Source organism: Castanea sativa, chromosome 3, assembly GCF_040712315.1.
Source record: "Castanea sativa cultivar Marrone di Chiusa Pesio chromosome 3, ASM4071231v1".
NCBI classification, from domain to species: domain Eukaryota; kingdom Viridiplantae; phylum Streptophyta; class Magnoliopsida; order Fagales; family Fagaceae; genus Castanea; species Castanea sativa.
This window is the reverse complement of record NC_134015.1, coordinates 41,884,231-41,906,914: the sequence shown is the minus strand read 5'-3', so window position 1 is coordinate 41,906,914 and position 22,684 is coordinate 41,884,231. Positions and strand designations below refer to the sequence as shown.

Here is a 22,684-nt window from a genome sequence, read left to right as displayed (position 1 = left end):
TAATTTGTAAACTGTTGATTTGATGAGTGATTATTGATAAATAAATAAATAAAATATTAATAATGTTCTCATATGAGAACAAATAAGAATTTGCAATATCAATGATTTATAAAAATATTGTAAAATAATTTGTAGCTGTAACATTATTCACATGGCAAATATGCAAGCCAGCCAGCAAGTATTCCCTACAAATTCTGGAGATACCAAATACCACCAATATTCAGTGGATGTAGATAAGTGCTAATATCCAAACTATGAAATTACTAAAAACACGACGCTATGAGATATGGATACCATCACCATGGTCCATGCTATGGGGATCGGAATTGGACTTTCTAGTAATTTTTGACACCCACACAGCTCTGCATGCATACTATAAATTGGATAGCCTTCCTAGATTCTAAAATCGGTTATGAATAGAAAGAATACTGTTGCAACCAACTGTCACATTGTACAGTCTTTCAAATCCAAAAAAAAAAACTTTTCTAATTATGGCTTCTGAGATTCCAATAATTCTTATATATGTAGTTGTTTAGGTACCTGTATGGAACGCTCAGTGTCTTGGATTAGAAATTGGAAGGCAGAGATTGTTGGGTGTTTCAGACTTTGAGAGTTGAACCTTCTGGCCAGTGGAAATAACAAGAAGCAAAACATGGCTCCAAATATGACAGAGGAAGAGGCAGCAAGGCAGAAGGCAATCGATGACTGGCTTCCGATCACTGCCTCTAGGAATGCCAAATGGTGGTACTCGGCTTTCCACAATGTCACTGCCATGGTCGGCGCCGGTGTTCTCAGCCTGCCTTATGCCATGTCACATCTAGGATGGTAAAATATGTCTTCTTCTTTTTTCTTTTTTTCTTTTTTTCATCTTTAATCAGTATTTGGTTTCTGGGAAAAAATCATGATTGTTTGATAATAAAATGGTGAATATGGATGTGGAAAGCTTGTTTCATGTCTAAGTAGTAATTTTGATAGTATTTGGTTTCTGATTTCAGTGCAAAAATCATGTTTTTCTGATAATAAATGTGGTAAATATGAACATGGAAAGTTTGTTTCATCTCTAATTAGCATTTTTATAGTATTTGGTTTAAGCAAAACTTAGATATAGTACTTAGGGACAAAGTATTTAATATAAATGAAAGGCAAAGATTCTGCAAAGACAATGAATAATGGATTGAAGTTCAACGCTAGATTAATTGATTTTTCTAAGGGAAAGAAGTTTTAACACCCATTTATTGATATCGTGAAATTAGGGAGTGTACCTAATGCACAATACATAAGGTACTAGATCTAAGTTTTGCCCATTTGGTTTCTGGTTTCTGTGCAAAAATCATGTTTGTTTAATCATAAACATGGTGGATATGGATATGGAAAGTTTGTTTCGTGTCTAATATTATTAGTATTTTGATAGTATTTGGTTTTAGGATTCTATGCAAAAATCATGTTTGTTTGATAATAAACATGGTGAATATGCACATGGAAAGTTTGTTTCTTGTCTAATTAGTATTTTTATAGTATTTGGTTTCTAGATTATGTGCAAAAAATTATGTTTTTTAATCATGAATACAGTGGATATGGATATGGAAAGTTTGTTTCGTGTCTAATATAATTATTATTTTGATAGTATTTGGTTTCTGAGGTCTGTACTAATTTGATGTTTGTCTCATAAAAAAGTTGGATGGTACGTTTCTTTCATATTTTATTAGTATATTTTGATGGTATTTCATTTTTAGCGAAAAAGAATACATATGATCTACTTTGATTAATTTATTGAGAATTCATAATAAACTTCTTGTAATTGTTGTAGTATTTCATTCTTGGGTTATGCACAAATTTTCTCAAAAACTTAATTATTATGACCTTACAGGTAGAATAATTATGAATTGTGTTTTTTTATTTTTTTAAAAAAACAATTATTATAAAAGATGTTCATAAAAAAATTTTAGTTTTTGTTTGGATGAAAATCTATACAAAGTTTTAGAAACAAAATACTCGTAACTTCTTGTACCTTCAATATTTTTTTACTATCCTTTCGTTTTTCCTAATGTTTGAGGGTTAAAACTGTGCAAGGGATTGTTCAATAGAATATTTGAATCGGCATAGGTTTTCTTTTCCTCTGTTCTGTTAATCATAATGTTAGATAGGTGTTTATTTTAACCTATGATTTTTTTCCTGATTATTTCTGGGTATATAAACCCCTTGAAATTAATTAAAGTTTTGCTTCTGTTTTCAACATAATAGATTGGTAGGTTGCTAATACATCATTCTAACCAAATGATTTTTTTTATTTTTTTATTATTGGAATAATAGGGGTCCTGGTGTCACTGTCCTTGTTTTGTCATGGGTGATCACCTTCTACACTCTATGGCAAATGGTTGAGATGCACGAAATGGTTCCAGGTAAGCGGTTTGATAGGTACCATGAGCTTGGTCAGTATGCCTTTGGTGAAAAGCTTGGACTTTGGATTGTGGTGCCTCAACAGCTAGTTGTTGAAATTAGTACAGACATTGTGTACATGGTCACAGGAGGGAGATCATTGAAGAAGTTCCATGACGTAGTTTGCCCCAATTGCAAATCTATCAGGACCACTTACTTCATCATGATTTTCGCTTCTGTGCACTTTGTTCTGTCTCATCTCCCCAACTTCAACTCTATTTCCGGTATCTCACTGGCTGCGGCAGTCATGTCCTTAACGTAATACACAAACCATCCATGTTAGCATTACCTAAAAAATCTATGTACACCACTGAAACTTCTAGATTAATGTATTTTTCTTCAAAACCCCTTTTGTGGGGTTGTTTTTGCAGTTACTCTACTATTGCTTGGACAGCTTCTGCTGCAAAGGGTGTTCAACCAGATGTGGACTACAGTTACTCAGCCAAAAGCGCAGCTGGAATTACTTTTAACGTCTTTACCGCCTTGGGTGATGTAGCATTTGCCTATGCTGGTCACAATGTGGTTTTGGAAATCCAAGCAACCATCCCTTCTACTCCAGAGAAACCTTCAAAGGGCCCCATGTGGAAAGGAGTGATTATTGCATATATCATTGTGGCCATTTGCTACTTCCCCGTTGGTCTGGTCGGGTACTGGATGTTTGGAAATTCTGTTGCGGACAACATCCTCCTGTCACTAGAGAAACCTGCTTGGCTTATTGCAGCAGCTAACATGTTTGTTGTTATCCATGTCATTGGAAGCTACCAGGTGCGTTTCAACTTTTCATGTTCGAATATATTGCCAATTTTCTGTCAAAACTGAGTATTAACATCCATTCCACTTGAAATTAAGCTACTTCATGGTTCAGATTAAGTATTACAAGTCTAAATGTGTCTCCAATACCACACTCTACACACTATTAGATTCCAAAAATAAAATCTTAACCATGAAATGGAGAAGATCATGTTCTCAAAAGTTATTGATATAACAGAGTTTGTTTTGTCAGTCATTATTATTAACCAAATCCTTGAAAACCACAGATATATGCTATACCAGTGTTTGACATGATGGAAACTTTTCTGGTGAAAAAATTGAAGTTCAAACCATCTTTCACACTCCGATTTATCACTCGCAATATATATGTTGGTAAGTGTACACTCCTCTCTCTCACATGAATTCTAATTGCATTTTTCAATTGGTAGTATTACTAATTATGTAACTCTACCTTGTTGCATGATAATACATCTTTCTTTCATTCTTGTTTTTTGACTGCAGCGTTGACAATGATGGTCGGGATATCAATCCCTTTCTTCGGTGGTCTCCTTGGTTTCTTTGGAGGACTTGTTTTGGCCCCAACAACATACTATGTAAGCAAATGATTCTTCTTTCCTTCCTCAACCATTTCAAAATACTACAACCCTAAATGGACTGATTATTCTTCAAAGTTCATAGAATGCTAAAGTTTTATGTTTTTTTTTTTTTTTTTTTTTGTTATATCTTTGCAGCTCCCCTGCATCATGTGGCTCATCATCTATAAACCCAAACCTTTCAGCATAACTTGGATAGCCAATTGGGTATGTTAAAAATTGCTTTATATATCATACCAAAAAGAATTATGTGTAATCTTTTGCCTACGTTTTCTTATTTCTTAACATAATTTTGTTTTAACTTGCATTTCAGATCTGCATTGTGCTTGGCGTGGCATTGATGATTGTAGGACCTATTGGGGGACTAAGGACTATCATCCTTTCAGCCAAGGACTACGAGTTCTTCTCATGAACTAAAATTGGCATTAGTTCAGAATCAGATGATTGCGATGAAAATTATATGGATATCTACCTGTCTAGATTTTATTTGCTTTTTCCGTACAGGGAATAATATTATGACTGTTGAATGATTGAATCCATTAGATAAAAGGAATTTCTAGATGTCTTTATTTCATGTTTTCATTTGTTTGATGTATATGTGTCTCGGGTTAAAATAACAAAAAAAAAAAAAAAAAAACAAACAAACAAACAAAAATGTATTTGTCTTTATATTACTTTTATATATGGCTCTCTCTTTTTTTTGACAATACTCTATTTATTTTTATTATTATTATTACAATTTATGCTCTTTCAGAAAATTTGGATTAATTAGGCTCGTTCAACTTATATCATAATGATGCTATTGATCCATGTTTGGCATAATGATGCTATCTGTAATTTCCATGTGATTACGATGAAAGTGTGATAGTCATTAAAGAAAAGAATGCAACTCGAAAAAATTGCCCAATTGAAAATCATTATGGCTATCAAACCAAATTATGGCACTAAAGATCCACCACAAATTAGGGATGGCAAAACTTGCTCACCCAGTATGTCTTTGTCTGTCCTGTTTTGCCTCATATAGCTATCTCTTTCCCGCTCTACGCAAGTTCTCTCAACCTTGAAGAGGAGACGGAGCGGGAATGGGGCACCCTTGATTTGACCCATCCCACCCAAGTGTGATCCCTATCACTAACTCACTCTACTAACAATTTCTAAGCACTGGCATATTCAAACTATCCAAAAAATTGTTAGGCCATAAAACCCATGTTTGCGACATGTGGATGGATACCTTATTCTTCCACCACACATATAATTCTACTATTAAAATTTTGATCACTTTTTAAAGAAATTATTATTGTTATTTATTTAAAGTTATTTTATTCGCCTTAATTTTTAATTTGAATAAAAAAAAAATCTACTCAACATTACATGATTTGTTTATATAAAGACAAAATTACGTACCCTATGCATTAAGGTGCTTACTAGAACAAATACTTTACCAGATCAGTCATTGGTTAGCTTACTTATTGACTCGGATTTTGGTGGGTGGATTGATCAGTTAGTGAGACAAGTATTCATCCTGACCGATGTTCAATCCATCCTGAGCATCCCTTTGAGTGTTCGCATGCCGCAAGACAGGTTAGTCTGGGCCTTCACTCCAAAGGGAAACTTCACTATTCGTAGTGCGTACAAGATTGCTGTGGCTGAATCTATAGAGACACACATGGAATGAACTTTGAATGGTGAGAATCACAAATCGTTTTGGAGGAGGCTCTAGGGTTAAATTTACCAAATAAAACAAAATCTTTTGCATGGCGAGTATGCCAAAATATCATTCCCATAAAAGTGAACTTGTGTCATTGGCAGGTTGTTGATGATGGTATATGTGAAGCATGTGGGTCGGGTAAAGAAACCAGTTTGCATCTTTTTTGGGAGTGTGAGGCTGCCCGTGAAGTTTGGGTCTAGTCTGGCATTAGTTTAGAAGCTCATGGAGTCAAGTATAATGAATTTGTGGATCTGGTGTGGTATCTTATATTTTTCCAGCATGTGGGGAATGATGTTTTGGAGATGCTCTTCTTGATTGCAAGGAGTATGTGTTATAATAGAAATGCAGTTAGACATGGGAGCCCAAGGCAATCGGCAACTCTGGTAGTGCAGAAAGCCAGAGTGTTGCTAGATGAATTTCAAACTGCGAATCACTCTATCTCCCAGCCGAAGGACGACATGCAAGAATCCTAGGTAGTTCTGATTGCTCCTAGCTAGAAGGTGAATGTGGATGGGGGAGCGGTTTTCAGTCAATCTGGCCAGGCTAGAGTGGGTGTGGTAATTCGAGACCATGAAGGTAGGACGATAGCAGCTTTAAGCAAACAAGTCCAACAGCCACTAGGACCTTTGGAAATTAAGGCCAAAGCTATGGAGGTTGCGGTTTCATTTGCTTGGGATATTGGTATAAGGGAAGTGATCCTTGAATGTGACTCCAAGATCGTGTTTGATGCTCTCTTGGGTTTATGTACAGCACCTATGATTATCTCAAATATCTTAGCTAGGGTATATAATCAACTCCAGGATTTTAGAGTAGCTCAAGTATCCCATGTGAGGCATCAAGGTAATAAACCAACACATATTTTGGCTAAACATGACAAAAATATAGTAAATAGTGATAATTTTGTAACCTGGATACATGAAAACCCATTGTTGATTGAGTTAGCTATTACTTATGATGTACTGAATTTATCTTCGTCGTAATAAAGTTACAAGTTTCCTATAATAATAAAAAAAAAAAGGTTTCCAATCAATTCAATACTCTTATTAGGCCATTAGAGATAGGCATTTAAAATTTGCTATCTCTAGCTAGTGCGGTAAATAAACCAAACCGTTTATAAATAGCTTGGCTTGATTCGATAAAAAACTTGTTCATGTTTGTTTGTTTATAAACAAGTCAAGTTGAGCCTCAACTTTAGATTTATTTAATGAATGAATAAAATCTAAGGAAAAAAATTTGTTCATGAACAAGTTGGAGCAGCACTATGTATTGGTTAGTGTGCTGAATTAGTGAAAAAATGTCCCTAAAAAATTAATTTTTAATTAACATGGGTGGCTGACAACCCTAAAATATAAAAATATATATATATATATATATATATATATATATATATAATTAAAGGACAAAGTTTAGTTAGAAAATTGATTATAGTCTAAGCCTACAAAATTAGTCAATATCTTTTTATTGAAAATGAATTTTGACAATTTATATGCTCCATGCTTGTAAAATTTCTAGAAAATTTAAGATCAATAGTTATGTCATCAATAAATTGTTTAAATTGTAAGTTTTTGTAATTTAAAATTATGCATAAAATATAATCTTATAGATTATATAGTAAATAATATTTGATTAAAACAAAATTTGACATGTGTATTAAGAGCGTAAAAAACATGCAATCTAACAGTTAAATTTCGAAATAAGTAGTAAAGCTATAACTAATTTTGTAACTAAATTTTGTCTTCAAAATCTAGTCTCAGTGAAGGTCAAGCAAATAAATTGTCCTAACAAACACAAATCAGCGCAAGGGCCCAAATATCACTTCTCGGTGCAAGCCGCAGCAAATGGTAGGCGGCTTTTGAGCCCAATATTCCCAAAACACATTACGAAAAATCATCTCTAAGAAATGAAGAGGCCAGACGCACCTCTCATGAACAAATGCTCACATCTCACTCGCCATATGCTTCTCCTTCTCTTTATTTGTTGTGTAAGATTGTGGGGCTCACAAAACACAAATGATTTGTGGTTTAGAGAAGGGGCATTTCGGTAGGAATCATTAAAAAAAAAAATCGAAAAGTCAATAGTTGAGCCATGAAGTGCATATATCAATATTATTATATACCATTTGAATCTTTTTTTGCACTTAAAAAAGATGACAAGATTCTGATAAAAAATTACAAGATAATCTTTCATAGCAAGTTAAGTCCCTTTTAGTAATTTTGCATTTGAAATAGCAATTTTAGATTTTTTTTTTTTTTTTGAGAAACAAACACACACACACATAAGAGAAAGAGAAATGGGTTCTTATATAAAAACACACTACAACTCTACTCAAAAGCCATGATAACTTTTAAAGGAGGGTGGGGCAAATTATACTAGACACAACACACTCTTTTAAGCTATGTGAGACAATTACTCATTCTATTTTTATTTTTTTTTAGAAACAAACACACACACACATAAGGGAGAGGGAAAGGGGAATAGCGATTTTAGATTAATAGCTAATTTGTCAAACTGCAGTCTTACCAAAACTTTATTGTAATTTTTAGAAGAACAAAATTTAGTTACAAAATTGGTTGTAACCTTACTCAATATCTTCTTATTAGACATGAATTTTTACAAATTCACATTTAAATTATATCTTCTTATTATATTCTCTATACTTGCAAACTTTCTAGAAAATTAAAGATTAATAGTTATGTCATCAATAAATTGTTTAAATTGAAAGTTTTTTTAGTTTAAAATTATACATAAAATATGAGTTTGTAGATCATATAGTAAATAATATTCAATTCACACAAATTTTGACATGTGTATTAACAACGTAAACAAATTTTTAAAATGTTTATTTTAAAGAACATGCAATGTTTATTTCAAAGAATATCCAATTTTATTGCTAAAGTTTATCCTTTTTTATAATTGCGTTCTCATAAGGCATATTTTAAAATCATTTCTTAAAACACAATTTCTCAAACAACTAGTATGTTAGTGCTTAGAATATTTGTATCAGCTCATGCAAAAATTCCTATATGTTTTTGTGAGGACCCGAGGACCTGAGAACCCGAAGACCCGAAGAAAGGAAGGCCAACATTTAGAATGAAAGATGAGGTCTCTCCAGGTGTGCCCGAAGATGAGGTGGCGTGGACGATAACTAAATAAGGGGCATGTTACAAATATCTGGTTGTAATAGGCTGATTTGGAAGGTTGCAAAGTTGCATTAAATGCTGGGCAACAACCATTCTGGCCGCATTAATTAGCAAGCATCTCCTCTATCCGTCGCATTAATGTGGACATGACCTGAACAGTACAGGGATGCAAAATGGAATCTTGTTCCATTGCCGACGGACAAGTGTCACGGGAAAAGGACCGCAGATTGCAAGGTGTAAGGCTATGATGAAAGCAAAGAATAGTATAAGTAGGAATCAAGAGATTACGAGGAGGGGGCTTTTTGTTGTTGAACCCTCTCTACCAAATGTATTGTATGAGGACTCTTAAGTGAATAGAGCAATAATAACGTTTCGAAGATTGATTTTATGAGCTTTTGGTCCTTACAGTTTTAGTATAAGAATTTACTTTTTCAATTTTACACAACTATTTTCAAAAACACCTACGTCATGTTATCTACTCTACATTATATTTTATTTAAATAATCATTTTTCATTCTTTTTTATTACTATTTTCATATATATATATATATATATAGAGAGAGAGAGAGAGAGAGAGAGAGAGAGAGATAAATTGATGATACATGAGAGCAAGAGAAGAGAGGAAATAAAACAAAATATTGAAAAACAACGTGAACAATGCTCATACATATATCCATGGTATTGTAGCAACCATGTATTTGTACCTAACTTTATATGGTTTACTGTGGGTGAATTTTGAGTTTGGTAATTTGGTTGGCTAAAATATGATTCTTAGGGTCCGTTTGGATACAGCTGAAAACTGAAAATTAAAAACACTGTAGCAAAATAATTTTTAAATATGTGAATAGTGCTGCAGGTCCCATTTTTAATTTTAATTTTTTAAAAAAGCTGAAAAGTACATAAACAGTGCACCACTGTGCGGTTACTGTTCACGTACAGTGGTGAACAGTGCATCATGTCTCCTGTTGAAATCTGTGCGCAGGGGAAAAAAAAAAAAGGGTCAGAAACGTGAAACTTAGACGCCAACCTCCCTATCCAAACCCACCCTTATTCTATTATACAAGCACTAATGCAAGTGCTCTTATTTAGTAGATGAATAATTGTGTGGTTATGTATATTGAAATAGATGTAATTAATATCATAGGTACTAAAGCTATTATGCAACAATTTCAAAATATGAAATCTCGTAGAAGGAATTTGTAAAACTTCATATATATACTGTGATGTTAATATATTCAAGTTTTCTTTTTATTAAATTGTGTTTAATTTGTGTTTTTATAATGATTGCTTTGGAATAAATTCTTGGAGCCATCATTGTGAACAATCTTGCGAACAATAGGAATAAATCAAAAACAAGTTGAGCTTAGGCTAGTTTATGGGCTTGATAATAAACTTAATATGAACTTGAAAATAAATTCATATCTTACGAAGTCTTTAATTAATTGGGAGTCAAAATCACTAGTCAAAACCAAATGGGCTTTGATAATATACTTATCTTAACTTAAGCTCGATTTGACTAATGAATCAAGCCAAATAAAGCTAAAACTTGTGGACTTTCTGACGAGCTTAAACTCAAACATTGTTTGTAGGCTTAGTTTAAACTCAAGCTGAGGTTAAACATTTTGCACTTGTTAACGAGTCAAGCTATAACATTCAATAATCAACAATACTTGGCTAATTTACAGCACTCTAACCAAGGTTTTAAACCCTGTTCCGTTGTGGTGCTTAATCCAGTGCACTTGCCCCCCTTGTTTTGATTTGGTCTAAATTCTGGTATGTTCTAGTGTTTCAAACGAATTCCAACTATTCCAGTGTCTCAATTGTGGACTATTCCAGGTTGTTCTAGACTATATTAATTTTAAAAAAAACGATAAAGCCCAAATTATATCACATATAAAATTTTGAGTTACTTAAATAGAAATAATTAAACATTAAGTTATACTAGTCACATACCCACGCGTTGCGCGTGATAATTTTTTTTAGCATGGTCTCATTAAATATTTTATTAATACTATAATTTTAGTTATTAATTATTGATTTTTCATTAGTTTTTAAGTTAATAAAAACCTTAAATATACCTTTTTTTACCTTTATACACACACACACACACACACATATATAGTGAATCTTTACACATACCTTTAAGAAAACTCTATATATTCCACTTTTTTGGATGCGTAAAATTATAGACTACTACTCCATAATGATAATGGCTAATTAATTTTATATATATTTTTTAGTGATCTCATTTGTAACGCTTCTTACCATTATCATATATTTACTAACTAATGATTTGCATAACAAAGACAATAAATGAGAGGTAGCATTATTCATTAGATTTTCGAAAGCAATAGTGTATGAAAATTTTATATATATATATATATATATATTTTTTTTTTTTAAATAAGGTTAAATGAAATGTCAAAAAATGGATTTTTAAATTTTCTAACTTTATTTCTTACGTAATTTCTACTACTATCAGAGAACATCTCTTTTTTAGTTATGATTAATATAGTTTCCATAGTTAGATTTTGATTAGTTTTAAATTTAAATTTAGTACTATGATTGTATTTAATTGTTGATTTTATTTTTTAAGTAAATTTAACGGTTTATGTCACTACACTAAAAAGTTTTTAATGTTCTCTACACGGTAATCTCTATTTTATTTTTTACTTCTTCTTACAACCTCTTTGTTTTCTAATCAATGATTACTAATTGACGTTTGGTTTTTTTTTCTTTATCTACTCTTTATTACTTTGTATTGGTTTTTTTCTATACCATCTCTCTCTCTCTCTCTCTCCACTGGCAACCTATTGTTTTCCAAAGTTTGATGATGATTCTATGACATTAAATATGCATTTTTTAGTTTATTTATTTATTTTTAATTTAGTGTTTCTAACTTAATTTGTTTTGTATTTCATTCTTCATTTGATGCATTGGGTGTGAGAATGAGTGTTTCCCTAGCATTACTCCACTTAAAGTGGACAATTTAATTTATTTAATTTAGGAAAAATATTATATTTAAAAAATTTTAAAATAAAAAAGGAGTGGAAATATAAATAATTTAATGATATATATGGGGGATGTGGCTGAATTTAAATGTTAAATAAAATGATATGAGAAAAAAAATAAAAATAAAATACATAACAATAAACACTAACTTATCCAAATAATTCTATGTAATATAATAATAGTACATTCTTATATACTATTTTTAATTATTTATAATGTAATATGATAATATTTAACAATCAAAGTTATAAAAAAAAACTTAAAACACAAAACTAAATCCCATCAACCAAAATAAAGTTCTAAAGAATACAAAACTTTTATCAAGCTAAAATAGAGATGCAAGAAAAATAAAAATAAAAATCCACCGAAAAATTGAGGGAGAAAGAGTGGGAAATAACCACTTTTTTGTGAGAGAAAATTATGTAAAGAATTGAGGAGTGAAAATATTACATTTTTATTTTTTAAAACAAAAAGAGAGAAAAAAAATATATATTGATAAGGAGGACGTGGTTGAATTTCAATATTGAGTAAAATAGAAGAGAAGAAAAAAAATAAGAAATATTAAAAGATATAACAATAAACACTAAATTATCCAAATTATGCTATGTAATGGAATATTATTTTATTTTTATCTACTATCTTTAATTTTTTATAATGTAATCGGATAAAATTTAACAATCAAAGAGCACAATAATAATAATAATAATACTAACTTAAAATACAAAACTAAATCGTATCAATCTAAATTAGAGTTCTTAAAAACACAAAAATTTATCAACCTAAAAGGGAGATGCAATAAAAAATAAAAATCCACAAAAACATTGAGAGAGAGAGAGAGAGAGCGAGAGAGAGAGAGAGAGAGAACCTTTTGTGAGAGAAACCTATACAAAGAATGGAAAAGAGAGACAAATTTATAGTAAGAATGAAGAGATAAGAAGAAATAGATAAAAGAAGAAGAAGGGAAAGATGAATAGCAATATTAAAGTAGAGGGTAGTGGGGAAATGAAAAGGTAAAGGAAGAAGAAATGTTCAAAAAAGTGCAAATATTTAAAAAATAAGTGAATGTAAAAAAAATTATAGGAAAATTGGAAATAAAAAGAAATATATATAGATGTTAAAACTGACAAATATGAATATGTAAAGTCAATAATATATATATATATATGTAAAAAAATAGGAATAAATAATAAATAATAATTATGTGGTGAATGATGTGGCGATGAGGTGGCGCAACTGGAGCTCAGCAACAATAAATACCACGCTTCAGCTTTTAGTAATATATATAGATATAGAATGTGTTTGGATTCGACGTCTACGTTTTGCGTTTGCCATTTCGCGTTTTCAGCCTTTTTTTTTTTTTTTTCTTCCCAGCCGCAGTTTTTGACCAAGTCTTCCATGAACAGTGCATTTGTGCACTGTTCATGGACCCACAAATTTCACTTTTCAGCCATTTTTTCATTAAAAATGGGTCCCGCGGTACTATTCACACATTTTAAAATTATTTTGCTACAGTGTTTTCAGTTTTCAGTTTTTAATTTTTAGCAATAAGTTCTATCCAAACAGACTCATAGATGTATTCAATGTGTAATTTTGAAATGATGCACCAGCATACACTAATATCGGAATATTCGGTTCCAATATTCAATCTAAAACTACCTCCTAGAATGTAAACACTTTCATTTGAGCTAAACTACTTGTGTAGTATACAATTTTCGCTGAACGACACAACCAGATTGGCAATGAAGTCGTCCTGTATTGTAGCAAGCCCTTTTTTTTTTTTTTTTTTTTCATTTTTTCACCAAAAAAAATAAATAAAAGGGGAATGTATATAGTGTAGTATTATTAGCATATACTATCTGTTAATAAGAGTAAACAGTAGGGGTATAATAGGAATATAGGGAGAAAAATCACCAGCCCTATTTAATATTCACCCAAACCCACAATTTTCCCGCCATTTTCCGCTACTCTCTCTCACAAAAGTGGCTGAGAGCAGAGCTTGAGATTTGAGAAACCCTAGCGAGAGAGAGAGAGAGAGAGCGAGCCATGGAAGAAGAAATCATAGCGGTATTCAAGAAGAACGGGTTCTCTCTCGACGAAGAGGAAGAGATAGCCAAGAAATGTAAGTTCCCATTTACCCCCTAAAATTCTTCTCAGATAATTTGTATGATAAATATTTAATGCCATAGCTCTGAATGTTGAATCTTCTCAATTAGGCCTTACTTTCTGCATAAATTACAATCTCAAGCCCTCAGACATCGTTTCCAGCTGGGAGGTTTACTATCTCAACAGGTCCATCGCTCACCTCTTATGTATTTATTTTGTAGAAATTGCTTATTAGATTTTTCTGTCCCTTTTAGTATACCCAGTTGTTTGTTTCCTGGGAAAATTGTAGAAATCATATGAATTGAGAGAAACCCATTTTAATATATCCAATTGTTTGTTTACTGGGGAAATTGTAGAAATTATATGAAGTGAGAGAAACCCATTTTAATATACCCAATTGTTTGTTTACTGGGAAGATTGTAGAAATTAGATGAATTGAGAGAAACCCATTTCAATTGTGCCAAATAATTGTGATTTGCACTGATTAGCGGTGGGTTTTCTTCTTTGGATAGTGTGAATTTTTAAAAAATAAATAAATAAATTTTTTGACTTTACTCTCTTATCCAAAATTTCTAAGCAAAAGATACAGAGTTTTAATTTTTTAACTTATTATAGAAATTTCTAGGTGGTCTATGTTATAATTGGGACATGAATATTTGACAGGCAATTGGATGAGTCAACTGTACAAATTGCTCAGATGGATGGTTTTTTACAGTATTTGCAAGATGTGCAGAAGGAAGCAGCTATTGTGGAGGAATCTGATTTGCATTTCTACTCAAGTAAAGATGTTGATATGTATGAATTCTAACAATTGTTTGTTCTCTTCTTTGCTTCATCCTCATCCATGCTTTGTAAATTTCTTACCTGTTTGACAGCATATATGGATGCGCACATGAGGCTGCAAAAGGTCGACTTTATGTGTCTGTGTCTGTGTGTGATGCATTATGCTGGGATGTAGTAATAGTTTCGTTTTAAAGCTCCAAGTCATAAACTAGTAATACAATCACTTGACGTACTTTGATGGTACCAAGAGTAGAAGATTCTCTCTCATTCCCACCTCCCCCTCCCCCCCTCTTTTTATGCAAGTTTTTTTTTTTTTTTTTTTTTTTTTTTTTTTTTTTTTGTATTTCCTTACCATGGCTACCAATATTTGGATTTGTAACAGAGCATTTTGTCAATTTCTCCTTGTTCTTGCATCCCCCCAACCCTAAAAAGGAATACGAAAAGAAAAAAAAAAAGCACTCCCTCTCATGTCATGTCTCTGTGTCTGTGTGTGTGTTTATTATTGTCACTGCTACTTGAGAACTAGCAGGTTTCACATAGTACATGTTTGATCCACTGCAGTCAGTTCTTTGATTGATATATACCATAATTAGTCTATTACAAGGGTGATTTGTAACGGATGAAGTTAAGGACATGTAATTAATTCTAGCCCTGTGGTTCTGGTGGTATGACCAGTTCCAATGTTTTATTGGCAAATAGCATACAAATTTGCAGATATGAGCATTTATTTTATTTTTTATTTTTTTAAATGCAGAAATGAGTAACAATTCCGTTTTAATTCTTACAATGATAATAATTGATGAGAAGTCTCTTATGTAGGATTTTGAATGATGAAGATGGAGATACAAAAGAAGGTATTCTTGGCTCTCCAACAGACAAATCTCAAAGACTTTATTCAGAGCCATTCGATTCAACGCCTCAAACAAATGGGGGCATTTTTTCTTCTGGGAAACCATTTAAACATGTGACACCATTTGGGCAACGAACAGATAAATTTGTGGTGAAATTCAGCACTAATAATATGCCCGATGCAGAGAACAGAGAAAACAAACTTGCTCATGAAAATAATGATGATGATATCATAAGAAAGGTTCAACCACGAGAGAGGTGTTCTCTGATAGTTCATGGATCAGGACCTGAACCTGGTTGTAGGTTCATGTATGATCGAATTGAAGATAGGGTATGTACCAGCAACAATAGCATGGGATTGTTCTTATTCTTCTCCCCCGTCTATTTATTACCTTCTTTTTTTTAGAATCTTATATGTATTACATAAGAGAACTTTTTTCTGGTGTAGTTTAATGCACTTGAAAATCGAATCAAGAGACATACAACTGCACTTGTTGCATCTGGGGTCTATGAGGAACCAGTGGACCCTACAGTTGCTTGCCAGGTAATTTAACCACTCCATTACTCTCTCACTCTCTCTCTCTCTCCCCCCCCCCCCCCCACCCCTAATTCTGAAGAGTAATGAAACAATGTTTTTGTGTTGCTGATTTCTTACAGCCACTGTGAGGCTTCTTCTTAGCCTAAATACAGTCTCCACGTCTTTCATGTTTTGTTCATCTTTACTTAAAAGAGTTTGTGCGTTAAATAGCTACAAATCTGAGTATCTAAACTCTAAAAAAATCTAATGTTTCAGAAAAGCATATTTGCTGTTGGCATGATCTGTTGTGATGGAGAAGGCCATTTAAATGAGAAGTCCATCTTATTGCAAAGCAGGTAAATGATCATGGTTTTTTCTATGTAAGATCCATGTGTATCATCTACTCGTAGGCTGACAGAAAAAAGTCTTCTTGCTGCAGTATTTACACTAGAGAATATTCATTATCTGGTAGTTAGTCTTTGTGATTAAAGATCAATCTATGAATACCTAGAATTAGAAATAATGGATTCTCCTATGAAGCTTAATGCTATATAATTTTTCTGAAGCAAAAGTCTTCTTGCTGCAGTATTTACACTAGAGAATATTCATTATCTGGTAGTTAGTCTTTGTGATTAAAGATCAATCTATGAATACCTAGAATTAGAAATAATGGATTCTCCTATGAAGCTTAATGCTATATAATTTTTCTGAAGCATTGTCTAGGCAATGCCAAGACTACCTAAATCAAGCTAGGTTTACTGTGCTTAAGCCTGGGCCAAGGCAGGACTTAGATACATTGATGAATGATCAGGATCATATTTTTGGATCCACTATAAGAAAACCTCTGGTAGAGGACTAGTTAGATGCAATGTTTAATTACCTATATTTGTGATCTCTGTAAATCAGTCAGAGCGTAATCTCTTCAACTTTTCTCACATGTGGGTTTGGCTTTTATTTTGTTAACAGTGTTGAGCATTCTGGAGGGCAACGTGTTCGTCTAGAACTACAAAAACTTAGCCAGTTTTCAGTTTTTCCAGGCCAGGTGTGAAAATAGATACAGCTTTTAGCTCTCAGTCCAATTTTGAAATTCCATCAGTATTGAAAATTGAGCCAAAGGCACTCTCTCAGGTAGTAGGTATTGAAGGACACAATCCTAGTGGGCACTGCTTGATTGCATCAAAACTTGTAGATTCAATTCCTTTGTCCACTGCTGCTGATGTGAATTTGCATCCTGCAAAGAAGCAAGCTTTGGACCAGGAGATTCAGTCAATTGATCTGTCTCATAAACGGGAAGAGCTATCAGTGGTAAGTAAGCTTGTGTTTTACGTCACTGAATGAGCTGCAATGGAAATATTGTTTCTTATGCTAACGCATCTATTTTACTGTAATCACAATTTATGTGTATTCATATTATATTCTGTATATCATATACTTCATTTTCTATCAATATGTTGACATGATTCTGAGATAATGTTAAGAATGTAAACACTTGAAGATTGGATAGTAGGGCCGCCTAACTTATAAAATAAGGGATTTGGATTATTCTAATGGAAGAGGAAGGTTCAAAAGAAATATAAAAACTGGAGAACAACTTTAACTAAATATAAAAACTGGAGAACAACTTTCACTATCTGGTTTGGGTTGCCAACCCAAATGGTTGGAACAAGGCACCATCATTTTCTAGTTTGACAGACACAAAAATAATAGCATTCACTACTTATAAGAGGAAAGCTTGTACTCTTAGGTCATTTTTGATAGATATGGAATGAGCACCTCTTTGGAATTCCATTAAATAAATTATTCCCTGTTGGTAATTTACACTTCTCTTTTTTAATTGATCCTGCTGATGATTGATGCATAATTTTGGTATTTATATAGATCATAGCATCGGGCCCTTTTACCACTACAGACAACTTATCGTTTGAGCCTCTGACAGAACTGCTAGCATATGCAACCAGAAAGTTACCTCAGGTGCTTATATTGGTAAGTATCTGCTGCTCTTCATATAAGAAATGGTTTGAAGAATTTTTTTTTGTATTTACTTAGGAAGTTTCATGTCAAAATTTTTGAAAATTTCCTCAGCTTGGACCATTTGTTGATTCCGAACATCCAGAGATTAAGAAAGGAACTACTGACAGAAGCTTTGATGAAATATTCCATATGGAGATTCTCAGAAGGGTACCTCCTCCCCGTCTTCTCTCTTCTCACAGTTTTCCTAGGTCTCAGAATGATATCTACTTAAGAATGATTTGATTGTAGCAGGGGAAAAAAACTCATTAATCTTTATTCTTATTTCTGTACTTTTTTTCAGTTACAAGATCATGTGGAATACATGGGTTCCAATGCACGTGTAATTCTTGTTCCGTCTATACGTGATGCTAACCATGACTTTGTTTTCCCCCAGGTAATGTCATTGTTGAATTAAACAAGTACAAATTCAGTACCTTTTCAAAGTAATGACATTCTTTTTATTTTACCACATTGTATTTCACTTATTGGTTTTGGTTCTTGCTAGCATGGTTACATTTCATTGAGATAGTATATAACTACTAAGATATAAAATACTGATTTGGTTTTGTGCAGCCTGCTTTTGAAATTCATTCACCTAATCTCAAACATCAGGTACATGATCTTCAGGAGTTCATCTTTCAACTTGTGGTCATGAATATTTTCCCATTTTAGTCTGAATGATATTGCTTTGTTTATCAGATAACCAGCCTCACAAATCCAGGGACTTTTGAGGCAAATCAGGTAAAATTCTGGTGATATTGGTCTCAAAATTATGATTGTCTTATTTCTCAAACAGTATTCATTTAAAATCTTGATGTTGCAATACTAAACTTTCATTATATATTAAGAGATTGAAATTGTAACTTCAAAGTACCGAAGTTGTCCAATATCTGATAAGTTTGTACAAAAGGGCCAAGGACCTTTTAATATAAGTTAGATTAAGGCTGTCCTGCAATTATATTGTATTGTTATAGTTGTTGTAGACTTTGAGCTTCTGTTGATGCTATTTTGTTGATTATGATAGTTTACTTCATAGGCCTTTATAGGGGAGAGTCTTCAACCATTAACAAAGCACATGTATCAAAATTATATATGGTGTTTTGAGAGTACTCGGAAGTGTATTTGCATCACAAGTTTGCATTTCAGGTCAAGATAGGTTGCTGCACTGTAGATATTCTCAAACACCTTAGCGGAGAGGAGATGTCACGAAATCCAGCAGATGGAACACCTATTGATCGAATGAGTAGACTTGCAAACCATATACTTAGCCAGCAGAGGTATGTTATATTGCTTTGTCTTTTTAGAAATTTCTCTTGATATATAGGTCTAAATGAGCTATTTTACCTATAATTAATGTGACTTTTGAAATTTGAAACAGATTCTATCCGCTATATCCACCAGCAGAAGGCATTCCATTGGACTTCTCACTTGCTCCTGAATCTCTTCATATCTCTTCAATTCCTGATATTCTCATCCTACCTTCAGACATGAAGTATTTTGTAAAGGTAAGGAACATGCTAAGTGCTTGTCTTTTCAAAGCTAGTCTAAAGACTGAAGTGGCTGCAACTGCATATATGGCTAAAGACTCAAAATTCATATATTACACTTATGAATTGTGCGTTTTAATTACTCACAACAACTCATTACTGAATCCAAAGGAAGGATATGCTGATGCAACCAAAGAGTGTTTGATTAAATATTCACTTCTGGGTTTTGGTACAGTTGCTGTCCCTTGGGGAAGGAGGTGAAGGAGGAGAGCAAGCGAAGTGCATTTGTGTGAATCCAGGAAGATTGGCAAAGGGAGAAGGAGGGGGCACATTTGCAGAGCTTAACTACTATGGAGGTCCTGACACAAGCAACGCATCTATTATTGGCATATAAATCCAGGAGTGATACTCAGGGCCTCATTCTGAGTTGCTTGGTGTAAATTGAAGATGTAGATCCAAGCTGTGGCCAACAAAATGAGAGTTTTGGATCTTAGAGGTACTAAGTGATAATTATTGGATTAATTATTTGGTTCAAAAAGCTCAATGGCCTGCAGAAGATCAAATTAGCAGATGTAAGTTTACTGAAGTTTAGACAATTAGATTAACAAAGTTGGAGCGAAATTAGGAAGATTGGTAAGGAGTTTTGTAGTTCAGATGATTGTCCTTTTGTTTAGATTTCTTCTATCTTTTACAAATGTAAAAACCACTATTATATATCTAATAATTCAGCTTGCTTAAAACATAAAACAAACAAACAAACAAATAGATCAGCAATTCTGCATCATAGTATTAGTCACACAAGTATATGGAAAACTCGTTCCTGATCAGGTACACAAGTTAAATACTGAGGACACAGGATTATATACAGAATATATGTACCTTCCCTTGTAGCAAAAAATAATAATAATAAATAAGAATTGTTCCTTCCCACCACTACAATAAAAATCAATATGACCGCAAACCCCCTAATTCCAGACTATCATCTGAGAAATTTCTTTAAATTCCATAATCCCAATGCACATTTCTCAAGAACTGTTGAATAGCGCAACTAAAACCCACAGATTTTACTTGACTTTCTTCTGTGCTCTGTGACTGCGTTGTCTAAACCAGAATATCCATAGATTCGAAACCCACAAAATGCTAATCATGACAGCAACAACGATTACAACCATCCAAGAAATCCATGCCCATCTTTGAATCAAATTATTAGCTCCTCCACTCATATAAAACACCCCCATCTTGTACACAACGAGTGTTCCCAAAACCCCTCTTGCAACGGAATAAAAGACATAGAAAGGAGGAGACAAGAATTCATACACTTTGGCAGCCATAGGAACATCGGCTCTCCGCAAATTCGCAAGGCTCCGAACGTTCTGGCAAGCACTTGTAACCTCAGCAAGAAAAAGAAGAACAAGAATTGCGACCGCCCCGTGATGAACCACATACCTACAAGTCACAAACACATATAGTGTGGCTAAATGGTGCCCAATGAAGAGGAGATCATTGGGGACAAACACCATGTAGTGAAGGAGGTCCATTAGGAAGTAAGCTATACTGAACTCTAGTACAAAGTTCTGAAAACTAGCGTTTGGAGAAGCAAAACTAGGTGGGGTTGGGGAGTTAATCAATGCACGAGTAGCCATGATAACAGCAGGAGTGCCATGAGTTAAAGACATAAGGCAGCTTGAAGCTTCTGGTTTAAGCTTTGGATCCCAGTTGCGAAAGACTACAAGAAAAGCAAAGAGATATACCAAGAGAAACATCAAAAAGAATGTTGGGAAGGCTGGAGTGAAATTAAGTAGGGTCTCCATGAAAAAAAAAACCCAGATGAAGAAACACCAAGATTATAGAAATCAAGCAGCTTCAAATTCTCCAAATTTTAACACTATGGAAACCCAATAAAGAGAAAAAGAGAGAAAGATTGAAGGAAAAGGTTCACCGGTTTCTTCAAGCTAGAGTCATAGACAGAGTTGAAGAAAGGGAAAAGAAGAATTAAAGTTTGCTTAGAGTCCTGTATAAAGGGAATCTTTCAAAGACGTATAGTATTATTAATATTAAATGGACTAGAAACCAAATTGGTATCAATAACGTACTCAATAATAATCAGGAGACAGCATGATTTAGACTGTGATTAGTGCTTGAGAGTTAATAATCTTTGGGAGAAAAGATTGGCGGATTAAGGCTTTGGCAACCAAAATAAATAAATAAATAGATAAATTTGAAGATTATTTCACCTTACATGTGAGGTAACAACGAGTCTTATGGTGACACGTTATCTTGATACTTTGAGTATTGAGAGGGATATTCGAACATTTTGCTTTCGTTTTGTAAACTGCAACTTAGCCTCAATAAAACTTTGAGAGAGTTTGCGTATAGGAATCAGCCGTACAAGTTCTATCTATCTACAACTCAGCACACACACAAAAAAAATTAAATAAATTTTTTTTTTCAGATTCCTTACCTATTATCTATCATGTGATGAATGATGATTATGATGAAGATGATTATAGCTTTTTATCAACTGTGTGGTTCTATATATCTATTCTATACAAATTTATGCTTTTTAAGAAGTCGGCAAGTGGGTTGGCTTTTAAATCCACCCAACCTTCCAAAGAAAATAATTAAAAATTGAAAAAATTAAAAATAAAATAAATAAAAGTCAAAGTTATCATGAAATGATGATCCTAATTCCTACCAATCACTTCATGAGTGGGTGACGAGAATGACGAAGACACCCAAAGTTAATTATTGAGAGTTTCCTTTTGTTATGGGGTCAGTTTTTTGGCCCCATGAATTTCTCCTTTTCTATCTACTAGCATGCATGTAAAATACTTGAATTGATTAAAAAATATATTGGTCAATTAAAGAAAATATATTTCTTAGACTTTTGTGTAAAGTTTTAGATTTCTTAAAACTGAGGTAATAGAGTTTTATTTAGAATAAACTATTTTAAAAATTGATATGCTGCTTGATAATTGATAAGAGAATTTTCAGAGGACTTCTTGTACTTAATCATTAAGCTAGTCTACTTAATTTCATCACTACATTTTTTTTATTTTGTTTCTTATGACTACCAGAAATTTAGTGAATTCATCTAGATTTTTTGCCTCTTATCAACTTGTAAACCATTATATTTAGCATCTTCCCTTTCTACTTGAAAATTACTTGAATTTAAAACTTAAAAAAATGTAAAAATAAAATAAAATCACATGTTAAAGAATACAACAAATTATAAAGGACCATAATTATTTCACACATTACAAATTTCAACACTT

At 32.9% G+C, this 22,684-nt stretch overlaps 3 protein-coding genes across 4 annotated transcripts; 2 read left to right on the top strand and 1 right to left on the bottom strand.

Annotated features, from left to right (window-relative positions):
- The first annotated feature begins 467 nt into the window (after positions 1 to 467).
- Positions 468 to 4,380, top strand: LOC142629495 (lysine histidine transporter 1-like). 2 transcript variants are annotated; one of them, XM_075803494.1, is made up of 8 exons: positions 468 to 825; positions 2,311 to 2,399; positions 2,526 to 2,694; positions 2,808 to 3,201; positions 3,474 to 3,579; positions 3,709 to 3,800; positions 3,939 to 4,007; positions 4,114 to 4,380. In XM_075803494.1, the coding sequence occupies exons 1-8, from the start codon at positions 653 to 655 to the stop codon at positions 4,210 to 4,212; spliced, it is 1,191 nt and encodes a 396-aa protein (XP_075659609.1). In that variant the 5' UTR covers positions 468 to 652; the 3' UTR covers positions 4,213 to 4,380. The 2 variants fall into 2 exon arrangements, with proteins under 2 accessions (XP_075659609.1, XP_075659608.1); XM_075803493.1 differs by having other exon boundaries at positions 2,311 to 2,694.
- Positions 4,381 to 13,615: 9,235 nt separating this feature from the next.
- LOC142629429 (uncharacterized) lies at positions 13,616 to 20,172 on the top strand. Its single transcript, XM_075803419.1, has 16 exons — positions 13,616 to 13,779; positions 13,874 to 13,949; positions 14,427 to 14,558; positions 15,366 to 15,726; positions 15,844 to 15,939; positions 16,189 to 16,268; positions 16,879 to 16,954; positions 17,041 to 17,217; positions 17,791 to 17,895; positions 17,995 to 18,090; positions 18,224 to 18,316; positions 18,496 to 18,534; positions 18,622 to 18,663; positions 19,069 to 19,199; positions 19,301 to 19,427; positions 19,645 to 20,172. Exons 1-16 carry the CDS (start codon positions 13,704 to 13,706, stop codon positions 19,801 to 19,803), a joined length of 1,866 nt encoding a protein of 621 aa, XP_075659534.1. The 5' UTR covers positions 13,616 to 13,703; the 3' UTR covers positions 19,804 to 20,172.
- On the bottom strand, positions 20,173 to 21,355 carry LOC142629430 (TLC domain-containing protein At5g14285-like). The gene has a single exon (XM_075803420.1). The coding sequence runs from the start codon at positions 21,218 to 21,220 to the stop codon at positions 20,474 to 20,476; it is 747 nt and encodes a 248-aa protein (XP_075659535.1). The 5' UTR covers positions 21,221 to 21,355; the 3' UTR covers positions 20,173 to 20,473.
- Between the last annotated feature and the right edge of the window lie 1,329 nt (positions 21,356 to 22,684).